Raw genomic sequence first — 24,638 nt, 5'->3', positions numbered from 1 at the left:
CCGCGACCTCGGCCCCGCCCCTCGGCCCGCCGGCCCCGCCCCTCGGCCCGCCCCGCCCCTCGGCCCGCCCCGCCCCTCGGCCGGCCGGCCCCGCCCCTCTAACCACCATCTCCACCACACCCCGCCCCTCGGCCCGCCCCGCCCCTCGGCCGGCCGGTCCCGCCCCTCTAACCACCATCTCCACCACACCCCGCCCCTCGGCCCGCCCCGCCCCTCGGCCGGCCGGCCCCGCCCCTCTAACCACCATCTCCACCACACCCCGCCCCTCGGCCCGCCCCGCCCCTCGGCCCGCCCCGCCCCTCGGCCGGCCGGCCCCGCCCCTCTAACCACCATCTCCACCACACCCCGCCCCTCGGCCCGCCCCGCCCCTCGGCCCGCCCCGCCCCTCGGCCGGCCGGCCCCGCCCCTCTAACCACCATCTCCACCACACCCCGCCCCTCGGCTCGCCCGGTCCCTCGTCTCGTCCCGCCCCTCCACCCACCCTCTCCACCACACCCCGCCTCTCGGCTCGGCTCGCCCCGCCCTTCCATCCATCATCTCCACTACACCCCTCGAGCCGCCACGCCCCTTACCTAGCCACGCCCACTCCGCCTGCTGGCCGCCGGAGGTGCGGTACGCATGCGCCGCGGGCCCGGAAGCGCGGTGCGCGCGGCCTCCGCCCCCAGCGGCCGCCGAGGGTCGTTGCGGGGCCGCCGAGGCGGACATGGCTTCGGCGGGAGGCGGCGACTGCGAGGGCGCCGGGCCCGAGAGCGAGCGGCCCCAGCCGCGGCCCTTCCTGATCGGGGTGAGCGGCGGCACGGCGAGCGGCAAGGTAAGGCCGGCTTGCCTTGCGGGACCCTGGGTCGGTTGCGGGGTCGGAGGGCGGGACGCGGGGCCGGCCGGGGCGCCGCGCGCCGCAGCGCCGTGTCCGTCCGTCCGTCCGTCCGCAGTCCACGGTGTGTGAGAAGATCATGGAGCTGCTGGGCCAGAACGAGGTGGACCACCGGCAGCGCAAGCTGGTCATCCTCAGCCAGGACCGCTTCTACAAGGTGCTGACGGCGGAGCAGAAGGCCAAGGCCCTGAAGGGACAGTACAACTTCGACCACCCGGGTACGGCCGCCTGCGGCGAGAGGGCCCCGCCGCGGAAGCGCCTGGCCTGGGCCTGGGCCTCCGGACTTGGGCGGGGAGTAGAGGCCCCTCACCTTCGCCCTCCCGGCCTTGCTGTCGGCAGGGCCTTTGCACCTGGATCACCGCCGAGAGTGGCCTCTCAGTTCCCCACCCGCCCTGGGGCAGAGTCTGTCCGAGGCCGAGGCCCGGGAGAGGGTGATCCAGAGCCCTTGGTCCTGTGGCTCCGTGGTGTACTGGCCTGGAAGGTTCTCATCACCCCTCGGAGGTGCCTCTCTGGCGGCTTTCCCATCCCAAGCTGGGGAGCTGCTGTGTAACAACATCGCCCTGGAAAAATACCGCCGAGTCCCCAGCACAGGCCCCTCAGCCTCTGCATTCCGCCTGCCCGGGGGCAGCGAGGACAGCTGCCGCCCGCGGTCTGCAGGATGGCAGAGGGCTGGGGCTCTCCCAGTGCTGTGGCACCCCGCTGCAGCCTGGGCACCAGGGTAGCGAGGGAGTCTTGCTCTCTGATCCATCTTTGCAGATGCTTTTGATAATGATTTGATGCACAAAACCCTGAAGAACATCGTGGAGGGAAAAACTGTGGAGGTCCCCACTTACGATTTTGTGACCCACTCAAGGTGAGCTGTCCCTCTGTCGTGGCCAGTGTCCATGCACCCCTTCCCTGTCCCCTCTGAGGAGTCAGGGCCCTGGGACTGCAGGCCAACCAGCGGGGCCTGCCGCCTCGTTCCCCCCAGGCTGCCGGAGACCACGGTGGTGTACCCGGCGGACGTGGTTCTGTTTGAGGGCATCTTGGTGTTCTACAGCCAGGAGATCCGGGACATGTTCCACCTGCGTCTCTTCGTGGACACCGACTCGGATGTCAGGCTGTCTCGAAGAGGTTAGGCGATGTGGGTCCATGTGCTGGCTGGGGCGTGGGGGGCTCCCATGACGCCCAGCTCCTGTCCTGCAGTGCTCCGGGATGTGCAGCGGGGCCGGGACCTGGAGCAGATCCTCACGCAGTACACGACCTTTGTCAAGCCCGCCTTCGAGGAGTTCTGCCTGCCAGTAAGTCACTGCGCGTGTCTCTAGGAAGTCCTTCCGCCCCCACCCCCTGCACTGTACCGGACCTGATCACCGGTTCCCCTGTGTCACTGCACCCCGTCCTGCCAGGCGCCCCTCTGGTCTCTGACACAACCTGCCTGTGTGTAGTGTGGAGTACCACCTCCACCATGGCATGGAGCTTGCCAAGTGTTTGCTGGGCCTCTGCCACCCAAGCACTGGGCACCAGGCCTGCACCACCCCACCCAGCTCATATTTTGTCTTTTAGAGGTAAAAGTGCAGTACAGAGAGACAAAAATCCAGGATCACAGAAAAGTAGGGTAACTGAATTCCGTAAGAATATGTTTGATCAGATGTGGTGGTGTACTCCTGTAATACCAGCACTGGGGAGACGGGTAGGATTATGAGCTCCAGGACAGCCTGGGCTCCATGGTAAGGCCCTGCTTGAAGCAGCAGCAAGCGAGCCAGACGCTGGTGACTCACCTGCAGCCCTGGGAGGCTGAGACCTAAGGATGGCTCTTCATGGCCAGCCTGACCAGCAAAGGCTGGTGAGACTCTGCTCTCCCAATTATTGCTAGCCTTGAGCAAACACACAGGGACAATTCCCAGTCCCTGAGTTCAAGCCCTAAGACTGGTGCGTGCACACACACATACCACCACCACCACCACCACAAGGCTTTTTTTTTGCCGGTTGTGGGGGCTGAACGCTGGGCCTGGGCGCTGTCCCTCAGCTCTTCAGCTCAAGGCTAGCAGTCTACCACTTTAACCACAGTACCACTTCTGGCTTTTTTCTGCTTATGTAGTGCTGAGGAATCGAACCCAGGGCCTCATGCATGCGAGGCAAGCACTCTACCACTGAGCTACCTTCCCACCCCCCCAGGCCGGCTTTTAACCATAATCCTCAGATCTCAGCCTCCTGAGTAGCTAGGATGACAGGCGTGAGCCACCAGCACCTGGCTCAAAAGGCATTTTTTTTTTTTTTTAATTCATGTTCTTTAGGGTTTCTGCAAAATAGGGGAGGTTAAGTGGGCAGAAGGAAGTTGGCAGGGTAGGTGGTATGGGTAAAATGGATATTAGATCTGACCTGGTGACCTAGTAGAGGAAATCTTCCTGGACCTCCTTTCCCTGCTCCCAACTGACCCGTGTCCCGGGCCTGTGCCCTCCCTGCCCAGGGTTTGCCTGACTCAGGTGTGCTCCCCGCAGCAGAGCGGCCGAGGGGGTGCCGCTGGTGCCTGGGCCCTGTGCTAATGACCCTCGGGTGCTGTCCCGTCCTGCTTCACCACGGGGCTTGCAGAAAGAGCCACAATTCCAGAGGGACGAGGCCATGCACTGGCAGGCGCCACGCCTAATGTGGCCCAGAGATTGAGTAGGAGAGCTGTCCCCTGCCTGGGAGACAAGAAGTGGGGATGGCGTGGGGTGATGCTGGGCGCCCCTGCTGGTGGCCTGGCTCCTGCCACCTCTGGTCACAGCTCACCCAGCTGGCACCCACCCGAGGCCCTGTCCCCTGCGTTGGTGACACCGGCACTTTGGGGCCTCGATTCCCCCCTCTGCACCTAAGCCTCATGGGAACTCCTTGCTTTGTAGACTAAGAAGTATGCCGATGTGATCATTCCTCGGGGCGTTGACAACATGGGTGAGACTCCACCTCAGCCTCCTCCCCCAGCCTCCTGCCCTCCCTCCACTAAGCAGGGCTGTCACCATGTGCCCACAGCACACACACTGGACATGTTCAGCTGCCGGATGGTGCGGTGGAGCAGGATGGGCTCTAACCAGGCTATGTCCTCTTCTATCCTGTGGTTTCTTTGCATGCACATGTGTACATGTGTGTGTTGGTACTTGAACTTGACCTCAGGTCCTGGATGCTGTCCTTTAGCTTTCTTGCTCAAGGCCAGCACACTACTACTTGGGTTGTACCTCTACTTCCAGCTTTTTGCTGATTGGACTTTCCTGTCCAGGCTGATTTCAGACCCTGATCCTCAGCTCTGTCTCCTGAGTAGCTAGAATGATAGCTGTGCCCAGCCCTATTGTGCCATTTCCGTCTGGGGGACTTGGGCTGGGCGGGCAGGCAGGCGGGGTGGGGACCCGCTGAGCGTCCCGTCTTGCCACAGTCGCCATCAACCTGATCGTGCAGCACATCCAGGACATTCTCAACGGTGACGTGTGCAAGCGGCACCGAGGAGGAGCCAACGGGCGCAACTTCAAGAGGACCTTCCCCGAGCCCGGGGACCGCCCCGGGGTGCTGGCCTCCGGCAAGCGGTCCCACCTGGAGTCCAGCAGCAGACCCCACTAAGGGCCCGAGTGCGGCCAGGGCGCTCACCTGCTCTGAACAGGCAGCTGGACCTCCTGCTGCGCCCGGGCGGTCTCAGGACCCAGGCCTTTCTCCTGAGGGCGGATTCGTTCCCACGGGGCCAAGCATTCCACGCGCACTGCTCCCTCTGGCTGGGGGGGGGGGGTGGATGACCCGTTGGGGTGGCCTGAGGTGTTGCTTCCCAGGGCAGCAGGCCCCGGCTGGCCTGGTGTCAGGAAGGAGTCCACATTGAGCCGTGGCTCACATGCACAGCACTGAAGCGCACTTTGAGCCATTTTCTTTTTCCTAATGCAAAGTCAGTTGGGTCCCAAACCTGGTTCAGGAAGCTGGCCAGGCTGGGACCCACCAAACAAGCGAGCAAGCAAGCAAGCAAGCAAGCGCTGACCTGAACCTTGGACAGATTCGTCCCGGACTCCGGGCCTACCCACACTCACTGCAGGCAGCAGCAGCAGCGCACGCGAGGCGGGGCTCCCGGCTCCCGGCGGCAGCGGTGGCTGTGGTTGTCCAATGCAGTGGACAGCAGGGCAGGCCGCCTCCAGCCCCACAGAGACACACCGCCTAATGCCAGAGACGGTCTCGGGCGTGTCACACTGGAACACGTGGCCTCACCAGCAATGCGTTTTCACTCCCAGGCGGCCACGGCCCTTGCCTTCCGGTTGTGCAAGGCTCACGGCTGGCCCGGCTGCAGCTGAGCACTGGTTTCTGTTCACTGTAATGATTGGGTTTCAGCCCATAAACACCAACAAAAAGACTGCCGGAGTGTCTTCTTTATTTACACAGGAAAGTCTGCAGAGTGCAAACTCTAGATGGGATGTGGGATGTGTGAAAGCTCCCAGGGGGGCGGGACGTGACAGCGTAGGTGAGCCTCCCTGGCCCGGATCACACGTGAGGTCCGCCACCCTGCGCTCCAGAACCTTCCGGATTCCTTCACAGGCGGCCACAGGGACAAGGATGTGGCGGCACTCGCTCCTCATTGTTTGGAGAAAATGAACCTTGCCCAATGAGGCACAGGCCGGGGGCACGCGTGCAGTTTCAAAAGCAGACCCCTCCGCCAGTGCCCCCACACGCGCCCCGCCTTGTGCCTCACTGTGTCGGTCTAGTACTTCCGAATCAGGATGTCCCAGCTGTCTTTCCAGCGAAGGGCCTGGAGCTCGTCTGCTGAGAGCGACTTGTCACCATAGGTCAGCGGGCGCAGGGTGCTGGACACGTGGCAGGCGGAGGAATACCAGGCTACGACCAGGGCGCTGAAGAGGCTCCGCTGCAGCCCGGACCTGCGGGCAGCGGTGCGGAGCTCGCTCGGGAGGCCTGGCTGGCCTCCCCCACGGCTCCTTTACCTGGCCACATGCTTTCCTTTTTTGGTGGTCCTAGGGTTTGAACTCAGGGCCTTGCCATCACTACTTGTTTGCTTGGCTACCACATGGGGACTTTTGCTGGTTATTTTGGAGCTGGTGGCTTGCTTGATGCCTTGAAACGCGATCCTCCACGCGATAGGCAATCCTGGCCTCCTAGCAGCTAGGATTACAGGTGTGAGCCACCTGCCCCTGGCTCTGTTGTCCACACAAACAGCTGCCACGGCCTGTGGCCTTTACCTGCATGGTTCAGTCACTGCCTGGGTGCACCAGGCTCTAACTCACCACAACTTGGCACACGCCCAAGCCAGTACCACCACATCAAGGCCCCGCTGAGATGGGACCACTGGGCTGAGCCCTGGCCCCTCCAAGCAGACAGCATGCCACTCTTACTCTCCAATGCCCACATTTCCCAGCCTCACAGATGCTCTCCCGACCCCTGCTCTGATTGTCCAGGGTACTTTTCCTGTGACTGCCTCCCCTGACAAATGACACGAGCAGCCTGTGACCCCCCAGCCCTACCGCCGAGCCCCGGACCTGCAGAGGTGGTCACTGATGTGCTGCAGGACAAGTGGGAGCAGAAGGATCTGGAAGGTGAGCGCGGGCAGGTAGTGGTAGAGGAAGAGCGTCTTTTCCATGAAGAAGAAGGGCAGGTAGTTGAGCGCCCAGCCGCCAGTACACAGGGCTCCGGCCAGCACCCAGCGGTGCCAGGCATCTGTGGAGGGCATGTATCAGCACCCATGGGCCAGTGTGCCAGGTACCCCAAGGCACTCGCGTCCTCCACACTCAGTTTCTCCCCATCATGCCCACCCTGCAGGTAGGGACCTATGGCCTCCTCCTAGGCCTCAACAATCCTGACCTCTGCCAGGTCCCGGCCCTGGGAGGCCCAGCCCAGCGGCCTCGGCTCACTGCCTGAGCACATCAGACGCATTCTGGGCAAGTCTTGCCTCATCTGGGAATTCCACTCCTCTGCTCCCTGGGGGGCTGGCACTGCCCAGCCCTGACCACAGGAGAGTCAGCAGAGACCAGTGGCGGAGGACGAGCCCCCACGACACCTGTGCCCTGTGCCTTTTCACTGCAGACATGCACCGCGCTGCCAAGCTGCTCTGCCCCCAGACGGCCACGCTGCCCCGCGGGGCTCTGCCTAGTGCCTGTGGAGCCGTCTTCTCCCTGACAGCCTGGTCTGCAGGGCTGGGAGGCGCCTGCGCGCCACTCACCCTCAGGGAGGTCACAGGCCCGCCGTCGGCGTCGGAGCAGGTGCCAGAGGAAGAGCAGGGCGTGGGCCGCCGTGGCCAGGCTGGCCGAGGCCCAGATCACCACGTTGCCCAGCAGGTGGATCTGAGCCTGCAAGTGTGGTGGAGGGGTATTGGCCCGGCCCTCCCAGCCCGCAGGAGCCGCCCAACCTCCCCAGGCGGAGCAGCCACACGCTGGCAGGTGCACTCCGCCTGACCCGACCTCAAGGGACTGGTGCCCACTGTCGCTATTCTAGAAAATGCTCCCTCTCTTTTGGTGTAGAATTGTGGCTTGAATGCAGGACTTTGTGCTCATGCTTAGCTTTTAGACTCCAGGCTGGTGCTCTATCACTTAAGCCATACCTTAATTTGTGGCTTTTTGCTGGTTAATTGGAAGACTTTCTTGCCCAGGCTGGCTTCGAACCATAATCCTAAGATCTCAGCCTCTTGAGTAGCTAGGATTACAGGCGTGAGCCACCAGTGCCCAGCCTAACATTCTTAATTTTATACATTAAGACTGAAAACTGTAAGTAAATGAGAATTCCTATGTTTGGTGCTGAGGACTGAACCCAGAGCCTTGTGCATGCCAGTGAGATACTCCCCCAGTGCCCAGATTGATTCCTCCTTCCCCTCCCTTCTTCCCTCCTCTCTCTCAAAATACTGGGGTTTGAACTCTGGGCCTCCTACTCATTAGACAGGTGTGGTCTGCTACTTGAAATATACCCCAGGCCTTTTCTAGTTCATTATTTCTGGGATAGTCTTGTGCCTGTCAGGGCGGGACTGGACGCTACCTTCCCCTCACCCTTCCCCCTGACATGGCCACACCTGGTCACTGGATAAGATGGGGCGTGGCTAACTTTTTGCTTAGGGTGGCTGCCCTTGACACGATTCTCCTGATCTCCGTGTCCTGAGTAGCTGGAATTTCAGGCACAAGGCACTGTGTCAATCTAGCTCTCTTTCCCTTTTTTGGGGGGGCAGTCATGGGACTTGAACTCTGGGCCTGGATGCTGTCCCTGAGCTCTTCAGCTCAAGGCTAGGTTCTACCACTTGAGCCACTTCGGGTTTTCAAGTGGTTTATTGGAGATGAGTCTCACGGACTTTCTTGCCTAGGTTGGCTTTGATCCACGATCCTCAGCCCTCAGCCTCCTGAGTAGCTAGGATTATAGTGTGAGCCACTGGTGCCCAGCTTTTTTTTTAAGACATGGTTCACTATGTAGCTGAGGTTGGCCTCAAACTGGCAATGCTTCTTCCTTGACCCCGAGTGCTGGGATTGCAGGAGCTGGCCACCAGCACCCAGCTCCAGATGCATTTTTTATGACAAAGCTAGGTGCAGAAAGACAATAAAAGTCTCCTCACCCAGAGCTCTGGGCGGGCACCTCAGGCCACTGCCTGTGCTTTTACTTCACAGTGTGCCCTCTGCTTCCAGAGTGAGGAGGACGGGGACACTGTGTCACTCAACTGTTCAGTGAAAATGTAACAAGTCAAGACAGCACAGCAGCCTTGGAAGGAGGCCTGAGCTTGCTTCCTGGGCCTCCACACGAGGCCTCACGCCTTGGAGCCCTGGCCTCCAGCTGGCCTCCAGCTGCCCCGGGTCTAGAGAGGAGAGGCCCCAGGCCTTTGCTAGGACAGGCTCTGGAGAATGCAATGGACACTCATTTAATATTTAGTGCCAATTTCAAGACTGTCTCTCACTGTCCCTCAGCTTTTCACTCAACTGGCACTTTACTACTTGAGCCATGCCTCCAGTCTAGCATTTTGCTAGTTCATTGGAGAAACAGTTTCATGGACTTTCCTGCGAGCTTTGGACCCTGTTCCTCCGCTTACAGTGGCTACTCTCAATGGACGCAGAGGGAACTTTCCCGGGGAGGCGTGGTGTTCAGTGTGTCTCACTCACAGTGGTGCTGGGGTGCAGCCAGTAGGCGATGTTGGAGTCCAGGGTGACCCACTCGAGGGGGGTGGAGCTGTACTTGTGCTCCGAGTCCTCGCCGCGCAGCGTCAGCATCCTCCACTGCAAGAGCACAAGGTGGGGCTTCCAGAGGCGCCAGGATGCACATGGACGCGTCGCAGTGATGCGCTCACAGCAAGGCAGGCAGAGCGGGCACTGCTGGGCGGGGCCTGGGGGGTGGGCCCACCCTGGGCTCCTGTGGTCTGACAGGATGAGTGCCCGAGGGCCCTGCGGGGCGTCGGACGCCCGGCCCTCCGCTGCTCGGCGGGGCCCAAGCCAGCAGTGCTGCGATGTCACAGGGAGCAGGGCCTGGTTCCCTGGCTTTTCTTGGTACTGGGCCGGCAGTGCCGACTGTGCATGCGACTAAGACCACAGCAGGGGCCTGCACACTGCGTTCCACCAACCTGAGGGCCATGAGCAGCCCCACCAACCACACGAACCCTGGCAGCAGCGCCCCTTCCCGAGTGTCACCTGCAGTTCAGAGAATCTGGCCATGAAGCTGAGGTTCCTGCTGATGTCCACATGAGTGGGCGAGTGCAGCTCCAGCTCCCGTTCATGCTGTTCCTGGCCTGCAAAGACAGGGAGGGGGGGTGGGGCGGGGCCGCTGGGAAGGCGGCTCAGTCAGTGGTAGAGCGCTTGCCTTGCATGCATGAGGCCCTGGGCTCGATTCCTCAGCACCACATAAGCAGAAAAACCTGGAAGTGGCGCTGTGGCTCCAGCATTAAGAGTGCTCATTCAAGCCCCACGACCGACAAAAAAAAAAAAAAAAAAGACACAGCGGGCAGCTGAGTCGGGCAGAGGAAGCTCCCCGCCCTGCCGGCCCAGCCGCCTGCAGCACAGCCCCCCGGAGAGCCTGGCTCACAGACAACAGCCTACCACAACAGCCCCTGGGACAGCCTGGCTCACAGACAACAGCCTACCACAACAGCCCACGGGACAGCTCACAACAGTCCACCAAATGGCACGCACCACTGTTCTCCCCCGTGACCCACACTGCCCCAGCCAGCCGCCCCTCGGCCGTGAGCGCACCGCTGCGCACCCACTTCCCACCAAGCCAACACGTCTGCTGTCCGCGTGTGTCTGGACAGCAGCGCCGCAGCAGGCGAGCGGCCTGGCAGACTCACTGTTGCCATAGCGGTGCTCCTCCACCGTCCACACCGTGCTCTCATGGAGGCCTCGGGACCGCTTCTCCCCCACCACCTCCAGCTGCCGGAAGCCCCAGTCAGGGAGGTGAGCCCCGCTCAGCTGGGAAACGCAAGGAGGAGACGAAGTGCGCATGGCAGCAAGCCTGGCTCCGGTTCCGCTCAGTGCCCAGGGTAGACCTCCACACCTCCCCTGCTCAGGGCTGTTTTTCTTTTTAAATGCAAGGCCCAGGGCTTGAACTCAGGGCCTGGGTACTGTCCTTGAGCTTTTGTGCTCAAGGTTAGCGTCTACCACTTGAGCCACAGCAACACTTCTGGCTTTTCCAATGGTGAATTACATGAGTCACAGACTTTCCTGCCTGGCCAGCACTGAACTGTGATTCTCAAGTCTCAGCTTCTGGAGCAGCTGGTATTACAGGTGTAGCTGCCACCTCCCCTTAAGGGCCCTCAATTCTGAGAAGTCATGGAGCCCCCCCAGCCCACCCTGCCACGGTGTGAAGTGAAGAGTGGTGACTTTCATTAGTCATGTGCCCTACCACACAGCTCCTTGTCTGGCCTGAAGAGCCCAGGAACAGCCACGCAGGCCCACGGCCCAGAGAGGCTGGTGAGGAAGCAGTGCCTTTTACCTTCAAGATGGCGGACGTGTTCACATGCACAAAGCGAACCTCCGACAGGATGGTCTTCCACACGTCCCTGTCTGACTCTCTGTTCACAATGTCCTGCAAGAACAGCTCTCGTCAGCGGGGGCGCGGCTCGGAGAGGAGGGCTCACCCAGCATGCTCCAGGCCCTGGGTTTGATCGCCAGTACCACACACCAAAAAATCAAAGACCAGCCAGGAGCCCGTGGCTCACATGTGCAATCCTAGTATGCACCATGGCTGAGGGTGGAAGACGGCAGCTGAGGCCAGCCCAGGCACTGCAAGTCTGTGAGAGTCCATCTCAAAGGAAGTAGCTGAGTGTGGTGCTGCACGCCTGTCATCCTAGCTAAAGAAGAAAGTGCGCTGAGGCATGGGCCCAAGCAGGACCAGTGCAAAGTAGGGCTAGGGCATAGCTCAAGTGGTAGAGCACCTGACTAGTGAATGTGAGGTCCTGAGTTCAAACCCCAGTACTGCGTCCCCTCCCCCACACCCAAGAGGATCTTGTTGACCACTCTATTCAATCTTTTTCCCCTTAAATATAAAACTAAAGCTGGGTGCCAGTGGCTCATGCCTATAATCCTAGCTACTCAGGAGGATGAGATCTGAGGATTGCAGTTTGAAGCCAGCCTGGGCAAGTCTGTGAGACTCTCCAATTAACCACAAAAAAAAAGTGGGAAGTAGAGCTGTGGTTCAAGGAGTAGAGCACCAGCCTTGAGAGACAAAACTAAGTGAGAGCTTGAGGTTCTAAGCCCCAGTACCAGCACCAAAAACCAAAATCGAAAACAAAGAAACTCCAAAGCACGAAGAAGCCAGGCCAGGCTGGTAGCTCATGCCTATAATCCTAGCTACTCAGGAGGCTGAGATCTGGGGATCAAGGTTCAAAGCCAGCCCAGGCAGGAAACCATGAAGACTCCTATCTCCAATTAACTATCAGAAAACCAGAAGTGGCACTGTGGCTCAAGCGCTAAAGCTCTCGTTTTGAGTTGAAGAGCTGAGGGACAGCACCCAGGCCCAGAGTTCAAGCCCCACGACTGATAATAAAACAAAAAAAACGAAGAGGCAGGGTCCAATTAGAAGCTGGCAGGGAGTTGACCTCTGCCCCAGGAATGACCACAAGCCATGGCCCGCATTCAGGTCCTTGGATTCACACAGACCGCTTCCTGTGCTGACCTTCCCAGCAGGCCTGGTCACTCTGGGCCCAGCTACCTGCAGAACACCTGAGCACTGAAGGCTCAGATGATCAACACAAGGGCATGCTGTTGATGCCCAGGCGAAGTCTGGCCAAGAGGTCCCCTTTGGGCAGTGGGACCTCTGGAGCTCACAGCCACCTGGGAGGGGCTGGGTCACAGTGAGTGAGCCGCAGGCCCCCTGTCCCCTACTCCCCCTCTATGACCCCCAGCCAGGCGCGGACCCATCTCTCTTTAGACTTGACCCTCCCGCGCAGAGGAGGAGGACATCTGGGTGCAAGCATCCCCAAGCTGCTCCATTGTTTCACCGTGACCAAGGGCAGGGAGTGGCGGTCTGGAATGTTCACCCGTGTCAGCCGTACCCCCAGTACGGGCTGGTGCCCAGTGGAACTCACCAGCCTCCAGAGGTTCTGCGCAGGCATGGAGACATTGTAATCCATGTAGCAGGAAACTTCCTGCGAGTGAGGGCTCAGCGGGGCCGCCACGTCGTGCCTGGAAACCACAGCAGAACAAGTCCCTGGGGGCGCGCTGCGTGGCCAGTGGGGAAGGACTGGCCGCCTCAGGCCTGGGACCCCAACCCTGCATCACCCTGCCTATGGGTTCAGAGAAGCCGGCCGGGCGCGGCGAGGCACCGTGTGGAGAGAGTGGGCTGGCCTCCACCGTCAGGAGCTGGAGGCCGCAGTGCTGTGGATGGGGGACCAGCACGGGAAGGGCCGGGGGGCAGCACCCCACCCCACCTGTGATAGGTGGACACCCGGGCAGACGGCGAGGGAGAGACCCGGGCCGCACTCGGGCGGCCGATGGCGGCGTGGAGCAGGCCTGCAGGGACAGCGAAGGGCACAGGAAGGAGCACGCCAGCGCTGCCCCGCCGGTACCAGCCAGCTGCACCTCGGGCCGCCTGCGCCCCACGTGTGTTGGGAGTGGAGATGGGAGTGAACCCAGGAGGAGGAGGAGGAAAGAAAGGAAGAAGAGGAGGGAGAGGAGAGGACAGGAGGAAGGGAAGAGGAGGAGAGGAAGAAGCGTGGGGGGAGCAGGAGGAGCCGGAGCGGCTCGGGGCCCTCTGATGGTGGTGGGGGTGTCAGTGGGGGAAGCTGGGCTCCAGATAGGCACACCGGCGGGGTTCTGAGGCCACTCAGGAGCGGGGATGAGGCGGGAAGCCAAGGAAAGCCTTCCTTGAGGCCCGAGCACCGCAGCCAATGCACTGGGAAGGTAAGGCAGGGCAAGCGGCCTGCCAGTCTTCCCCAGAGCCTTTCCCAGCTTGCTTCTTCCCTAACCTCACATTTGTCTGGAGCTCGCTGACGTTTAAGACCACCCATGTTCCGTTCGCTTTAGAAAGTCCTTTGTGGACCTGTCAGTCCACAAAGGCACCTTGGTTCGTATTCTAAAATGCACTATGCACTGGCACTGGTGAGGCTCTGTTCCTTTTTTTTTTTTTTGTCAGTTGTGGGGCCTGAACTCTGGGCCTGGGTGCTGTCCCTCAGCTCTTCAGCTCAAGGCTAGCGCTCTACCACTTGAGCCACAGCGCCACTTCCAGCTTTTTCTGCTTATGTGGTGCTGAGGAATGGAACCCAGGGCCTCATGCATGCAAGGCAAGCGCTCTACCACTGAGCCACTTTTCCAGCCCCGGCTCTGTTCCCTCTTAGGCAGTCCCGTCCCCTGTCCCCCCAGCTAACGCGCATGCATGCGGTGGCCACCAGACCCTGCAGCAGGGCCCTGTCCTGCTCTGGGCAGTCGGCGGCTGGCGCGGGTGGCGCACTCACGTGTTGAGGAGGCGGGTGGTCATGCCGTGGACCAGCTGCACAATGTCCCCGTGTCGCACCGGCCGTGGAGGGCTGCTCACCACCAGCGGATGCCTGCCAAGACGCGGTACTGTCCCACGCAGCTCAGGGCCCGCACGTGCGGCGCGGGCCGTCTAGGCTCCATGGGGAGAGGCCCAGAGCCCAGGGCCTCCCAGGACCCACACTCACCGTGCTGGGTCCTTCACGATCCACCAGTTGTTGACGTCTTTGAAAGGGTAGCAGGTGACCTGCTGCTGGTGGGAGCTGCCCCGGCCATTCTCGTATCTGTGGGGAATCGAGGATGAGGATGTCTGTGAGGCACTCAGCCCAGGGCCCAGCCCTGCCCCACGCCTCCTCAGGTCCTGTGGAGTCAGCGCCTTGGGAGGGGGGCCGGGGGAGACTGAGGGCCAGCAGCTACAGCCTAGAGTTCAACGGCCCTCAGGCCAGGTAGACACAGGAGGAGACCCAGCAGCTGAGTGCAGCCCTCACCACTCCCACCCAGACGCCCCAACCCCTGCGGCCTGGAACCCCACGGCCAGCTGCCTTGTTCTCACGCTTATACAAAGCGAGAGCTGCTAACCTAAGCTGAACTGAAAAACAAAGCAGTCCACAACAGTATCTCATCTGCAGGTCAAAGGCCAGAGCGGCCACTTCCCTTACATCACGGGGTAGGTGCTCTGGTGAGAATGAAGCCAGCAGGGCAAAGGTTTGCCCAAGACATTCCTCAGGGTGACCTGGGACCCGAAGGCCACCTCCAGGGGCTGGCCTTGTGTGATCCGGGCTAGCCCCCCCTAAGACAAACAGAGAGGGTTGCAGGTGAGTACAGCACCCTGAACACCACGCCACCTGGGTGATGCCCAGAGTGGGGGCACTGAACAATTCCACACGCATGTCACACGGCCTGTCCTCCCTCATGGCAGATCCCGAGCGAGGTCCCCACAGACTGAGCTAGCCCTTCCCTGCACACCCCCCTCCCGTTCTTACAGAGAGGTGAGCAACCCTGGTGTCCAAGGTATGGGAGAGACGAGCCAGCCTGCAGGCAGCCATGTTCCATCCCCCGCCCCTCCCCGCCAACCCCAGTACACCTGACAGGACTGGAAAACAAGTACTCTGAGTTCAGAATTATAGACCAGAGCTTAAGTGATCACGTCTAAACCTGAGACCAAACATCCTGCTGGCTCTCAATCTCCTCCTGGAGATCGGAGCCTTGTGGATTTCAGCTTTCCTGGGCAGGGACATCCACCCTGTACATGTGCGCTGTTAGGAGGAGGGAAAGGCAGACCTGAGTCGGTCTACAAGGCCTTTGGAGCTGCAGGACTTTTTCTTTTGGTGCTGGTCCTGGCGTTTACACTCAGGCCTGGGTGCTATCACTTTTTTATGTTGGTTAAATGCAGATAAGAGCCTCGTCCTTTTCTGCTTGGGGCTGGCTTCCAACTGTGATCCTCTGAGCTCAGCCCCTTGGGGAGCTAGGATTGCAGGTGTGGGCCACCAGCTCTGGACAGGACTTTATTTTCAACTGTGTTCATGCAAGTCAGACTGAGACTCAGAGCCAGCCCCTTCGTTTACTTCCACAGCACCGGCATGTTCAGAAGTCCTCTTGCTTTCCTGTCCCGCGAGCTCTCTTGACGTGGGTCGGACAGAACCCCCGGGGCCAACAGCCTTGCAGCTGCACTCCTCACCTCTAGGCTGGCCTGGAAGGCACTGGACATGACTTGGTCGTGGGGCCCAGAGCGGTAGAGCAGCATGAGGTGCACATAGAAGAAGAGCAAGTACAGGACGACCGGGATGACCAGCAGAGCCACTGCCCTGGCCAGCAGGTGACAGCAGACACAGACCTGCGGGAGGCGGGCAGTCACGCCCCAGACCCCGCGGACGCAGACACCCCGCTCCCCGCCAAGGCGCACGCAGGAGCTCCTGAAGCTGGCAGGTTGGGGTCTTTGCACTGCCGCTTCCTTGGGACAGACAGCCGCCCCTCCCCGTCCCCTCTCTAGCCGGCCCAGTGAGGTGAAGGCATCGGCACCTACGTTTGTCAGAGTCTGGTCTCCAATCAGTTGCCAGGCATGGACGGCTGCCACGCCGAGCACGAGGAAGTATGTGAAAATGCCCATGTATTTAATGCTGAAAACACAAGGCGGACAGAAGGTTTCCTGGGAGACACAAGGCAATAGAGGGCAGGAGCACCCACCTGGGCCGGAGTCTCCAACTCACCCCACGGCACAGGAACACGCCACACCTGTCAGCATCAGCCACAGCCACCAGCAGAGAGAGAAGGGGCTGCGATAAACAGCAGGGCAGAGCAGAAAGCTAGGAACGGTACACACGGCTCTACGCGCCCGAACAGGCTACACGTGTGAGCTTCTGTCCACGCAGTAACAAGAGCCCGCCCCTCTACTTGGAGAAATTTTCTTTTGTTAGTCTTGGGGTTTGAACTCAGGTCTGGGCATTGTCCCTGAGCTTTTTTGCCCAGAGCTAGTGCTCCACCACTTTGAGCCACACTACCACTTCTGATTTTCTGGAGGTTAACTGGAGATAAGAAATCTCATGGAGGGGCTGGGAAGGTGGCTCAGTGGTAGGGCACTTGCCTTGCATACCTGAGGCCCTGGGTTTGATTCCTCAGCGCCACATAAGCAAAAAGAAAAAAGCTGGAAGTGGCACTGTGGCTCAAGTGGTAGAGCGCTAGCCTTGAGCTGAAGAGCTGAGGGACAGCGCCCAGGCCCAGAGTTTAGGCCCCATGACCGGACCTCCCTCCCCCCGCCAAAAGAAAAAAAAAAAGAAATCTCATGGACTTTTCTGCCCTGGCTGCCTCAGAATGCAATCCTCAGATCTCAGCCTCCTGAGTAGCTAAGATGACAGGTATCAGCGTACAGCCCCAGCATGATTCCCATTTCTTTTTTGTTAAGAAAAAATTTACAGCGGGACAAAGTCATGGAAAAATGAGGATGTGTTTACAAAATAATGGACCAAGAGCCAACCCCTGAAATGTTAAGTGGTCTTAAGGCATTTAGCAAGCAACTCCTCCACGTAAAAAGGAGCAGAAGCCAGGTACCAGTGGCTCACACCTGTAATCCTAGCAACTCAAGAGGCTGAGATCTGAGGATTATGGTTCAAGGCAAGCCCAGACAGGAAAGTCTGTGAGCCTCTTATCTCCAATTAATCAGAAAAAAGGGATCAGAAGGCATCAGGAATTTTTTTTATCTAGATAAGGAAAATTGTGCTCCTCCCCTTCCATACCTGTGTCTCTGGCAGTTGAAGAACTTCAAGTAGGATAATACAGCCAAGAGGTTAAAGAATATTAGCAAAGACTCCATGAGCATGAGTCGGGCCTGCGTGATCAGGGCATTCTCTGTTAAGAGATGGAGCATGCCTCAGGTGAAGGCAGCACTGAGGACAAATTCATGCCCAGTGAGAGACCCTGCCACTCTGCACCCCGGGGAGCGTGTCCTGGTCCCTCTAAGAAACCTAAGGTCATGTGAGCTTGTGGCTCCCAAACACTGTAGAACTTGCATTCAGCCTGGGCATGCCATCGCTAGGCTACCTACAGCACCTAATACATCGCAAAAATTATATAAATAGTTGTTTGAGGCATGTCTCCAGTGGTAGAGTGCCAGCCAATATGCAAAATGTCAGTTACCAAGTTTTGGGTTTTCTTTTGGTGGGTCCTGGGGCTTGAACTCTGGGTCCCTCACAGTCCCTCAGCTCTTCAGCTCAAGGCAAGCGCTCTACCACTTGAGCCACAGGGCCACTTCATTTTCTGGTGGTTTATTGCACATAGAGTCTTATGGACTTTCCTGCCAGGGCTGGCTTTGAACTGCACTTCTCAGATCTCAGCCTCCTGAGTAGCTAGAATTACAGACTTGAACTCTGGGCCTAGATGCTGTCTCTCAGTTCTTCAGCTCAAAGCTAGTGCTCTACCATTTGAGTCACAGTGCCACTTATGGCTTTTTTTTTTTTTGCTTATGTGGTGCTATAGAATTGAAACCCGGGCCTCATGCATGCTAGGCAAGCACTCTACCACTGAGCCACCTTCCCAGCCCCTGCAGACTTATTTCTTCTTTGTTTTTGGTCCGGTCGTGGGCCTGAACTCTGGGCCTGGGTGCTGTCCCTCAGCTCTTCAGCTCAAGGCTAGCACTTTACCACTTAAGCCACAGAGCCACTTCCAGCTTTTTTTCTTTTTGCTTATATGGTGCTGAGGAATGCAAGGCAAGCACTCTACCACTGAGCCACCTTCCCAGCCCCTGCAGACTTATTTCTGAGACAGACTTTCTCCATATAGTTCAAGTGGGTGTTTATTTTGAAGTCTTCCTGCCTCATGCTCCCAAGTGCTGGGACTACAGGTGTGTGTTACCACACCTGGCAGGAGTCAGTGTTTTTTTGCCCCTCAGTGCCAAGGATGGAACCAACGGCCTCGCGTATGCTAGACAAGGGCTCTACCACTGAGCTACATTCCCATTCATAGTGCTTTTATTTTCTTTGATCATTTGAGATCCACAGTTGGTTGAACATGCAGCTAGAGAACGACAGCTGTGGAGGAGGCCACGGCACTCAACTAAGACACAGCATTCCGCAGTGGGCAGCTGGCAGGACAGGCACTCCCCAGCCAGGAAGGGACAAGGGAGGTATGGGTCGGCTTGCATGTGTGTTCAGGGCAGCTCGGCTGCTAGGCTTTCCCGAGCTGCTGTCCTTCCATGCACAATCCAACTTCACAGACCTCCTGTGAGGCTGACGCCCTGCAGAGGCCCAGGACCTCATTCCCAGCCACCATGCAAGAAATTCCCTTTCCTTTCTTTTTCCTGTTTTGGTGCTGGTCCTGGGACACTTTGAATTCAGGGGCTGAACACTGTCCCTGTTCTACCACTTGAGCCACAGGTCCACTTCTAGCTTTTTGTTGGTTAATTGAAGATAGAGTCTCACAAACTTTCCTGCCCAGGCTGGCTCTGAACTGCGATCCTGGCTCTCCCCAGCCTGAGTAGCTAGAATTACAGGAGTGAGCCACTGGTGCCCAGCCATCTCTTTACTTTGTCTTCTCAACTCATTCATCTCTTCTGTTCATAAACCTGCGAGGGTGGTGGAAGGATGGGCTCTGGGCTGAAGCTAATGTTAGGGTGGAGGCGGAGGTGCCAGTGGCGGGGTGTGCTCAGGGCACTGGCCGGCACCTCCGTCCCTGCCTTTATTCAGCTCCATCTCCAGCAGGGATGGGTGGGACCACAGCCCAACAACCCCTTACAAGGCACTGCCCTGCCAGCGGGTCCTCTCGGTGTGAATGAGCCAGCCGTGCTTCCCCAGGCACGGGGGGTGGGGAGGCCCAGAAGCCCACACTGAACCAGGACAGAGTCCCTGAGAGGCGCAGGGGCAGGGCAGCAGGGGCCTGGGCTTACCGATCAGCACCAGCAGGGCAGCTCCCATGGCGGCACAGTGGGAAAAGTGGAGCTCGGACACTATCTGGTAGGCCATGGGGACGGACAGGGCCCCCGCAAGCGCAGGCAACAGGCGCAATGACCACACAGGCACGTTGCTGGTGTATTCTGCAGAGGGAACTGCACAGTGAGCCGGAGAGCATGCTACTCGCCATCTTCTCCCCTCAGGGCTCAGGCTGAAAAGTACATTAGCAATGGGCTGTGCAAACCAGGGTCCTGGATCCATAACCAACTTTGTGTTCCTTCTGTTCTAGGGCTTGAACTCATGGCCTAGGTGCTGTCCCCGAGCTCTTTCGATCAAGGCTAGTGCTCTACTACTTTGAGCCACAACGCTACTTCTAGTAGGATGACAGTTTTAGTCAGGAAATCAGGTACCCCAAGCACAGAAAATGAAATATGGCTGAGGACATTAATGGTTATTGCTTTTATCTTACCTGATTTAAAAAATATTTGTGGCAACACACAAGTTATATACTTATAACGTCAAATGAAACAGGATACACATACTAAAACCTAGAAATAAATTAACTTCAGTGACTAAACACTAAAACTTTTATCAGATTTTACAATTTATCATACACTGAGCCCATGTTAATAATTTAGTTGCTAATCTCTATAAAAGCTGCCATCTCCGGGCTCAGTGGTCGAGCACTTGCCTTGCATCCTGAGGCCCTGGGTTCAATTCCTCAGCACCACACAAGCAAAAAGAAAAAAGCCGGAAGTGGTGCTGTGGCTCAAGTGGTAGAGCGCTAGCCTTGAACTGAAGAGCAGAGGGACAGTGCCCAGGCCCAGAGTTCAGGCCCCACGACCGGACCAAAAGAAAAAAAAAAAAAAGCTGCCATCTCTCCATTTACCTATGTACACTAGTAAGAAAAATTAAAATTACCTTCTCCAATTCGATTCCACAAAAAGTTACCATCAAATCCTCCTAAATAACCTAAAACAGAAAAAGTAACTTCTGGAATATATGGTAGACAACAGAGAAGATATGTATATAAAACATGATTTCTCCCTTTGAGAAAAGGGAATGAATTTTTTTGTTTTGTATTGTCCCAGTACCAAAGCATGGAATCAGGTCCCAGATGCTCTATCTGAGCGGCCCCTTCCCCCCCCCCCTTCCTGTGGCTTGAACTCAGGGCCTGGGCTCTGTCCCTGAGCTGCTTTTTTTTTTTTGGTCCGTCATGGGGCTTGAACTCTGGGCCTGAGTGCTGTTCTGAGCTCTTTAGCTCAAGGTGAGCATTCTACCACTTGAGACACAGTACCACTTCCGGTTTTCTGAGTGGTTTATTGGAGATAAGTCTCTCGGTCTTTCCTCCCCTGGGCTGGCTTTGAACCACAATCCTCAGATCTCAGCCTTATGAGTAGCTAGGATTATAGGCATGAGCCACCGGCGCCTGGTCTTGTCCCTGAGCTTCTTTTGTTCAAGGCTACCATTCTACCATTTGAACCTCAGTGCTACTTCTAGCTTTTTCTATTTATGTGGTATTGAGTAATCAAATCCAGGGCTTCATGCCTGCTAGGCAGGCATTCTACCACTAAACCACCCTCCTAGCCCATCTCCCTAAGTCTTTTGCTCAAAGTTAGTGGAGCCACAGCTCTACTTCCAGTTTTCTGGTGATTAATAGAAGACTTTCTTACTTTCTTGCCCCGGCTGGCTTTGAATTGCCACCCTCAGATCTCAGCCTCCTGAGGAGCTTGGATTACAGGTGTGAACCATCGGCTCTTTAAGTGTTAAATATATTTGGAACTAAAAACCAATGATTACTTCTCTTACTAGTGGGTCCTACCTCCCAAGGCCAGAAGCATGTGGCCAAATGGTGGCCCGCTGTTATCAATAAAGAAGGTCCGTTTCATGTAAAGAGAGATGAAGACCCCGTAATATACTTCATCAAAACTGGAAGAAAAAAACAAAAGCACATTATATCCAATCCCAAGTCTGTAATATGGTGGGACTGCACCCAGGACCGCGGCTGAACGAGTCCCCAGCCTGACTGGGAATCCTTTCCATAAACCCATATCTCCAAATGGCTAGGCGAGTGGAGAACAAGGGTCAGATCTTTTGCCCCCAAATATGAAGATACTCTTGCACACATTGTCATCACCCAATTCACAGGGTTGGGACAAGGTGGCCACTACCAGAAGTCAGAATACCTGGCCCTCAGAGATCCCATCTCTATCCTTTTTTTTTGGGTCGGTCGTGGGGCTTGAACTCTTGGCCTGGGCATTGTCCCTCAGCTCTTCAGCTCAAGGCCAGCGCTCTACCGCTTGAGCCACAGCACCACTTCTGGTTTTCTAGTGGTTTATTGGAGATAAGAGTCTCATGGACTTTTCTTGCTCGGGCTGGCTTCGAACCATGATCCTCAGATCTCAGCCTCCTGAGTAGCTAGGAATACAAGCGTGAGCCACTGGCGCCTGGCCCTGTTTTTTTGGTCTTGTTTTTGGGTGCCTGTTCTGGGGCTACAACTCTGTGCCTGGTCATCCCTAAGCTTTTTTGCTCAAGGTTAGTGCTCTAACACTTGAGTCACAACTCCATTTTCTGTTTTTGGGTGGTTTGAGATAAGAGTCTAACAGCCTTTCCTGCCTGGGTTGGCTTTGACCTGCAATCCTGAGATCTCAGCTTCTGAGTAGCTAGGATTATAGGTGCGAGCTAGTGATGCCTGCTCTATCCTTAGTTTTTGAGGTACATATGACCTAGGTCACCCTACTGAAAGACCTCACAGGTGTGGGCTTTCCCACTTTGCATCCTTCCAGCCACCAGCATACATGTATGTTCATCCGCTGGAATCAGACCTGATGACCCAAGAACTCACTGCAGGCATGAAAAGGAGACACCAAGGAAGCAACCGCACTGAAAGGTTTTCAGACAAGAGGGAAATCTGATGACATTAAGGAACTCTGTTATAGCACTACTGTGGTTAGGTGACTTTTGTTCTTAAGATTCCTTATCTTGGGCTAGGTTCTGGGGCTCATGCCTGTAATACTAGCTATATAAGAAGCTCAGATTTGAGGATCTCAGTTTGACACTAGGCTGGACAGTGAGATTCCATCTCTAATTAACCAACAAAAAAATTGAAGGGGAGGCATGGCTCAAGTGGTAGAGAACCAGCTGTGAGTGAATAAGCTGAGTTAGAGCATGATGCCCTAGATTCACACTTCAGTACCAGCACATACATACACACACACACACACACACACACACACACACACACACACACACACACACACACACACACACACACACAGAATCCTAATCTTTTGGAAATATACTGAACTATTTATAAATTAAATATAATTCTAGGATTGCTTCAAACTAATCCACTGTGGGAGGGATTGGTTCTGAGCTGATAAGTACAGAAACTACGTAAATAACATGTTGGTGGAGAGGGTTAGCAGTTTAGTTTTGGATGTTGGTTCCCAGAAGAAACAGTAAAACAAAGCCAGGTGCCCATGGCTCACGCCTGTAATCCTAGCTACTCAGCAGCCTGAGATCTAAGGACTGCAATTCCAAGCCAGTGCAGGCAGGAAAGTCTGTGAGACTCTTACCTCAAATTAACCACCAGAAAACCAGAAGTGGCTTAAAGTGGTTGTGCACTATCCTTGAGCAGAAAAGCTCAGGGACAGCATCTAGGCTCTGAGTTGAAGTTCCAAGACCAAAAATAAAAGGAAGGAAAGGAAGGAAAGGCAGGTGTGCGTAAGGGGGGGGGGGAGGAAAGGAGGGGAGAAGAGAGGAGGGGAGGGAAAGGGAAGGGAAGGGCAGGGGAGGGAAGGGGAGGGGAGGGGATAAAAAGGAAAGCAAAAAGAAGATTGGGAGCATTTGTTTCCCATTATGAACAAAGCAGCACTCTACAATGAAGACTCACTACTAAGTTAGCTAACACCTGCCCTCCAACCTGAAAATTAGATGTTTTCCTTTTCTGCCCTCGTTTAAAGTGCCAAGCTTTACCTGCCACAGACGGATGGGCAGGGGCAGGGGCAGGCCATCCTGGGACACCCTGTGCTGGAATGTCCACCACCGCGGGCCCGGAGCGGCGCTGTCACCGGGACCCCCCCCCCCCCCGCGGCCCCCTTACACCACGGCCCGAGGGTAGGTCAGGCGCCACAGCCGGCTCAGCAGCCCGGCGGCTGTCAGGACCACCAGGTTCAAGTTGACGTCGGCCGTCACCATTACCGGGCGCTTCAAACACCCCAGCATCTCGTTCGGGAGGCCACTCTGGAAAAGGTTAGAAAGGTTAGAAAAGGGCGGCAGCCCTGGAGGCTGCGGAAGGTTCCCGAAGCCCCCCCCCCCCCCCAGCTCCCGCGGAGAAAACCAAGCCTCAGCTGCCCCGTGCCTGCTGGAAGGTTCCGGCAGGGGCTGAACGGTCACTGCTGGGAGGAGGGCGCGGGGCGCGGGGCTCCCCTCGGCCCCGGCGGCTCGGGGCAGCCCGCGGCGCCGCCCCCCGCCGGGCACGCGTCCACCCTGGACACCCCGGCGCCCCCGCGTCTCGCCGTCCCGCAGCTCGCGGCTCCTTTTCTCCCCCAGCCCCGCGGGCCCCTCTAGGGCCCCCCTTCCAGACCCGAGCCCCGGCCTGCCGTCGCCCCCGGGCCGCGCCGGCCCCAGCCCTCCGGCTCTCCCCGGAGCAGCGCCCCGCGCCCCGTCCGCCCGGCCTCGGCGCCCCACACTTACTCGCGCTCTCCGAGTCCCGCAGAGTGGCTCCGGCGCCGGGTTAGCCAGGCACCGGCGGGAAGGATGGCGGGTGCGCGCGATGCGCTCCGCGCTCGGCGCTTCGCACGGCCCACGATCGACACTCGACTAACCGTGCCGGCAGGTTGCGACGGCGCGCGTGCTCAGTAGGGAGCGGGCAGGCAGCAGCACGCATGCGCAGTATGTCTGTGTAGGTGAGCGCGTGCGCAGCAGGTCAGGCAGGTTTGAAGCGGGGGAAAGGCAGAGGCCCCGGCGCCCCGCTCCGCTCCTCGCTGCCAGCCTCCGTAGGAGGCGAGGACTTCGTGGTGGCTCTCCCAGAGGGCGGGGTGACGGTTTCCTTGGCGGCCAGTAAGCCCTGTGCTGCGACCCCACCCCGGGTCAGGAGCCCCGAGGCCCTCGGCGCGCGCCGTGCGGTCCCGCCCCCCGCCCCGCCCCCCAGCGCCGCGCCCTGCCCCACCGTGCCCCCCAGCGCAGCCCCGCCCCCCGCCCTCGCCCCCCAGCGCAGCGCCGCCCCCCACCCTCGCCGCGCCCCACCGTAGCGCCGCCCCCCCCTCGCCGCGCCCCCCAGCGCAGCGCCGCCCCCCACCCTCGCCGCGCCCCACCGTGCCCCCCAGCGCAGCGCCGCCCCCCACCCTCGCCGCGCCCCCCAGCGCAGCGCCCTGCCCCACCGTGCCCCCAACGCAGCGCCCTGCCCCACCGTGCCCCCAGCGCAGCGCCGCCCCCCACCCTCGCCGCGCCCCACCGTGCCCCCCAGCGCAGCGCCGCCCCCCCCCCCCCCCCCCCCCCCGGCGCAGCGCAGCACAGGCCGAGGCGGGATGC

The 24,638-nt window shown here is 58.3% G+C and overlaps 2 protein-coding genes across 5 annotated transcripts; one reads left to right on the top strand and one right to left on the bottom strand.

Annotated features, from left to right (window-relative positions):
* Positions 1-53: 53 nt before the first annotated feature.
* On the top strand, positions 54-5,202 carry Uck1 (uridine-cytidine kinase 1). Of its 2 annotated transcripts, none has more exons than XM_070014878.1 (7): positions 54-811; positions 930-1,089; positions 1,628-1,724; positions 1,842-1,984; positions 2,057-2,151; positions 3,730-3,778; positions 4,277-4,404. In XM_070014878.1, exons 1-7 carry the CDS (start codon positions 704-706, stop codon positions 4,300-4,302), a joined length of 678 nt encoding a protein of 225 aa, XP_069870979.1. In that variant the 5' UTR covers positions 54-703; the 3' UTR covers positions 4,303-4,404. The 2 variants fall into 2 exon arrangements, with proteins under 2 accessions (XP_069870979.1, XP_069870978.1); XM_070014877.1 differs by having other exon boundaries at positions 60-811; positions 4,254-5,202.
* Positions 5,203-5,205: 3 nt separating this feature from the next.
* On the bottom strand, positions 5,206-23,946 carry Pomt1 (protein O-mannosyltransferase 1). 3 transcript variants are annotated; one of them, XM_070014874.1, is made up of 20 exons: positions 23,802-23,946; positions 23,209-23,348; positions 20,926-21,032; positions 20,025-20,075; positions 19,100-19,246; positions 16,956-17,067; positions 15,933-15,998; positions 15,749-15,842; positions 15,404-15,559; positions 14,385-14,515; positions 13,914-14,009; positions 13,707-13,799; positions 12,342-12,438; positions 10,748-10,840; positions 10,104-10,224; positions 9,451-9,548; positions 8,929-9,042; positions 7,020-7,146; positions 6,340-6,517; positions 5,206-5,724 (listed from the first exon to the last, which is right to left on the bottom strand). In XM_070014874.1, the coding sequence occupies exons 2-20, from the start codon at positions 23,328-23,330 to the stop codon at positions 5,550-5,552; spliced, it is 2,178 nt and encodes a 725-aa protein (XP_069870975.1). In that variant the 5' UTR covers positions 23,331-23,348; positions 23,802-23,946; the 3' UTR covers positions 5,206-5,549. The 3 variants fall into 3 exon arrangements, with proteins under 3 accessions (XP_069870975.1, XP_069870976.1, XP_069870977.1); XM_070014875.1 differs by lacking the exon at positions 20,025-20,075; XM_070014876.1 differs by lacking the exons at positions 23,209-23,348; positions 23,802-23,946 and having other exon boundaries at positions 20,913-20,984.
* Between the last annotated feature and the right edge of the window lie 692 nt (positions 23,947-24,638).

The sequence above is a fragment of the Dipodomys merriami genome, unplaced genomic scaffold, assembly GCF_024711535.1.
Source record: "Dipodomys merriami isolate MVZ:Mamm:240054 unplaced genomic scaffold, mDipMer1.0.p SCAF_11, whole genome shotgun sequence".
In the NCBI taxonomy this organism is placed as follows: domain Eukaryota; kingdom Metazoa; phylum Chordata; class Mammalia; order Rodentia; family Heteromyidae; genus Dipodomys; species Dipodomys merriami.
This window is presented reverse-complemented; position numbering and strand designations above follow the sequence as displayed.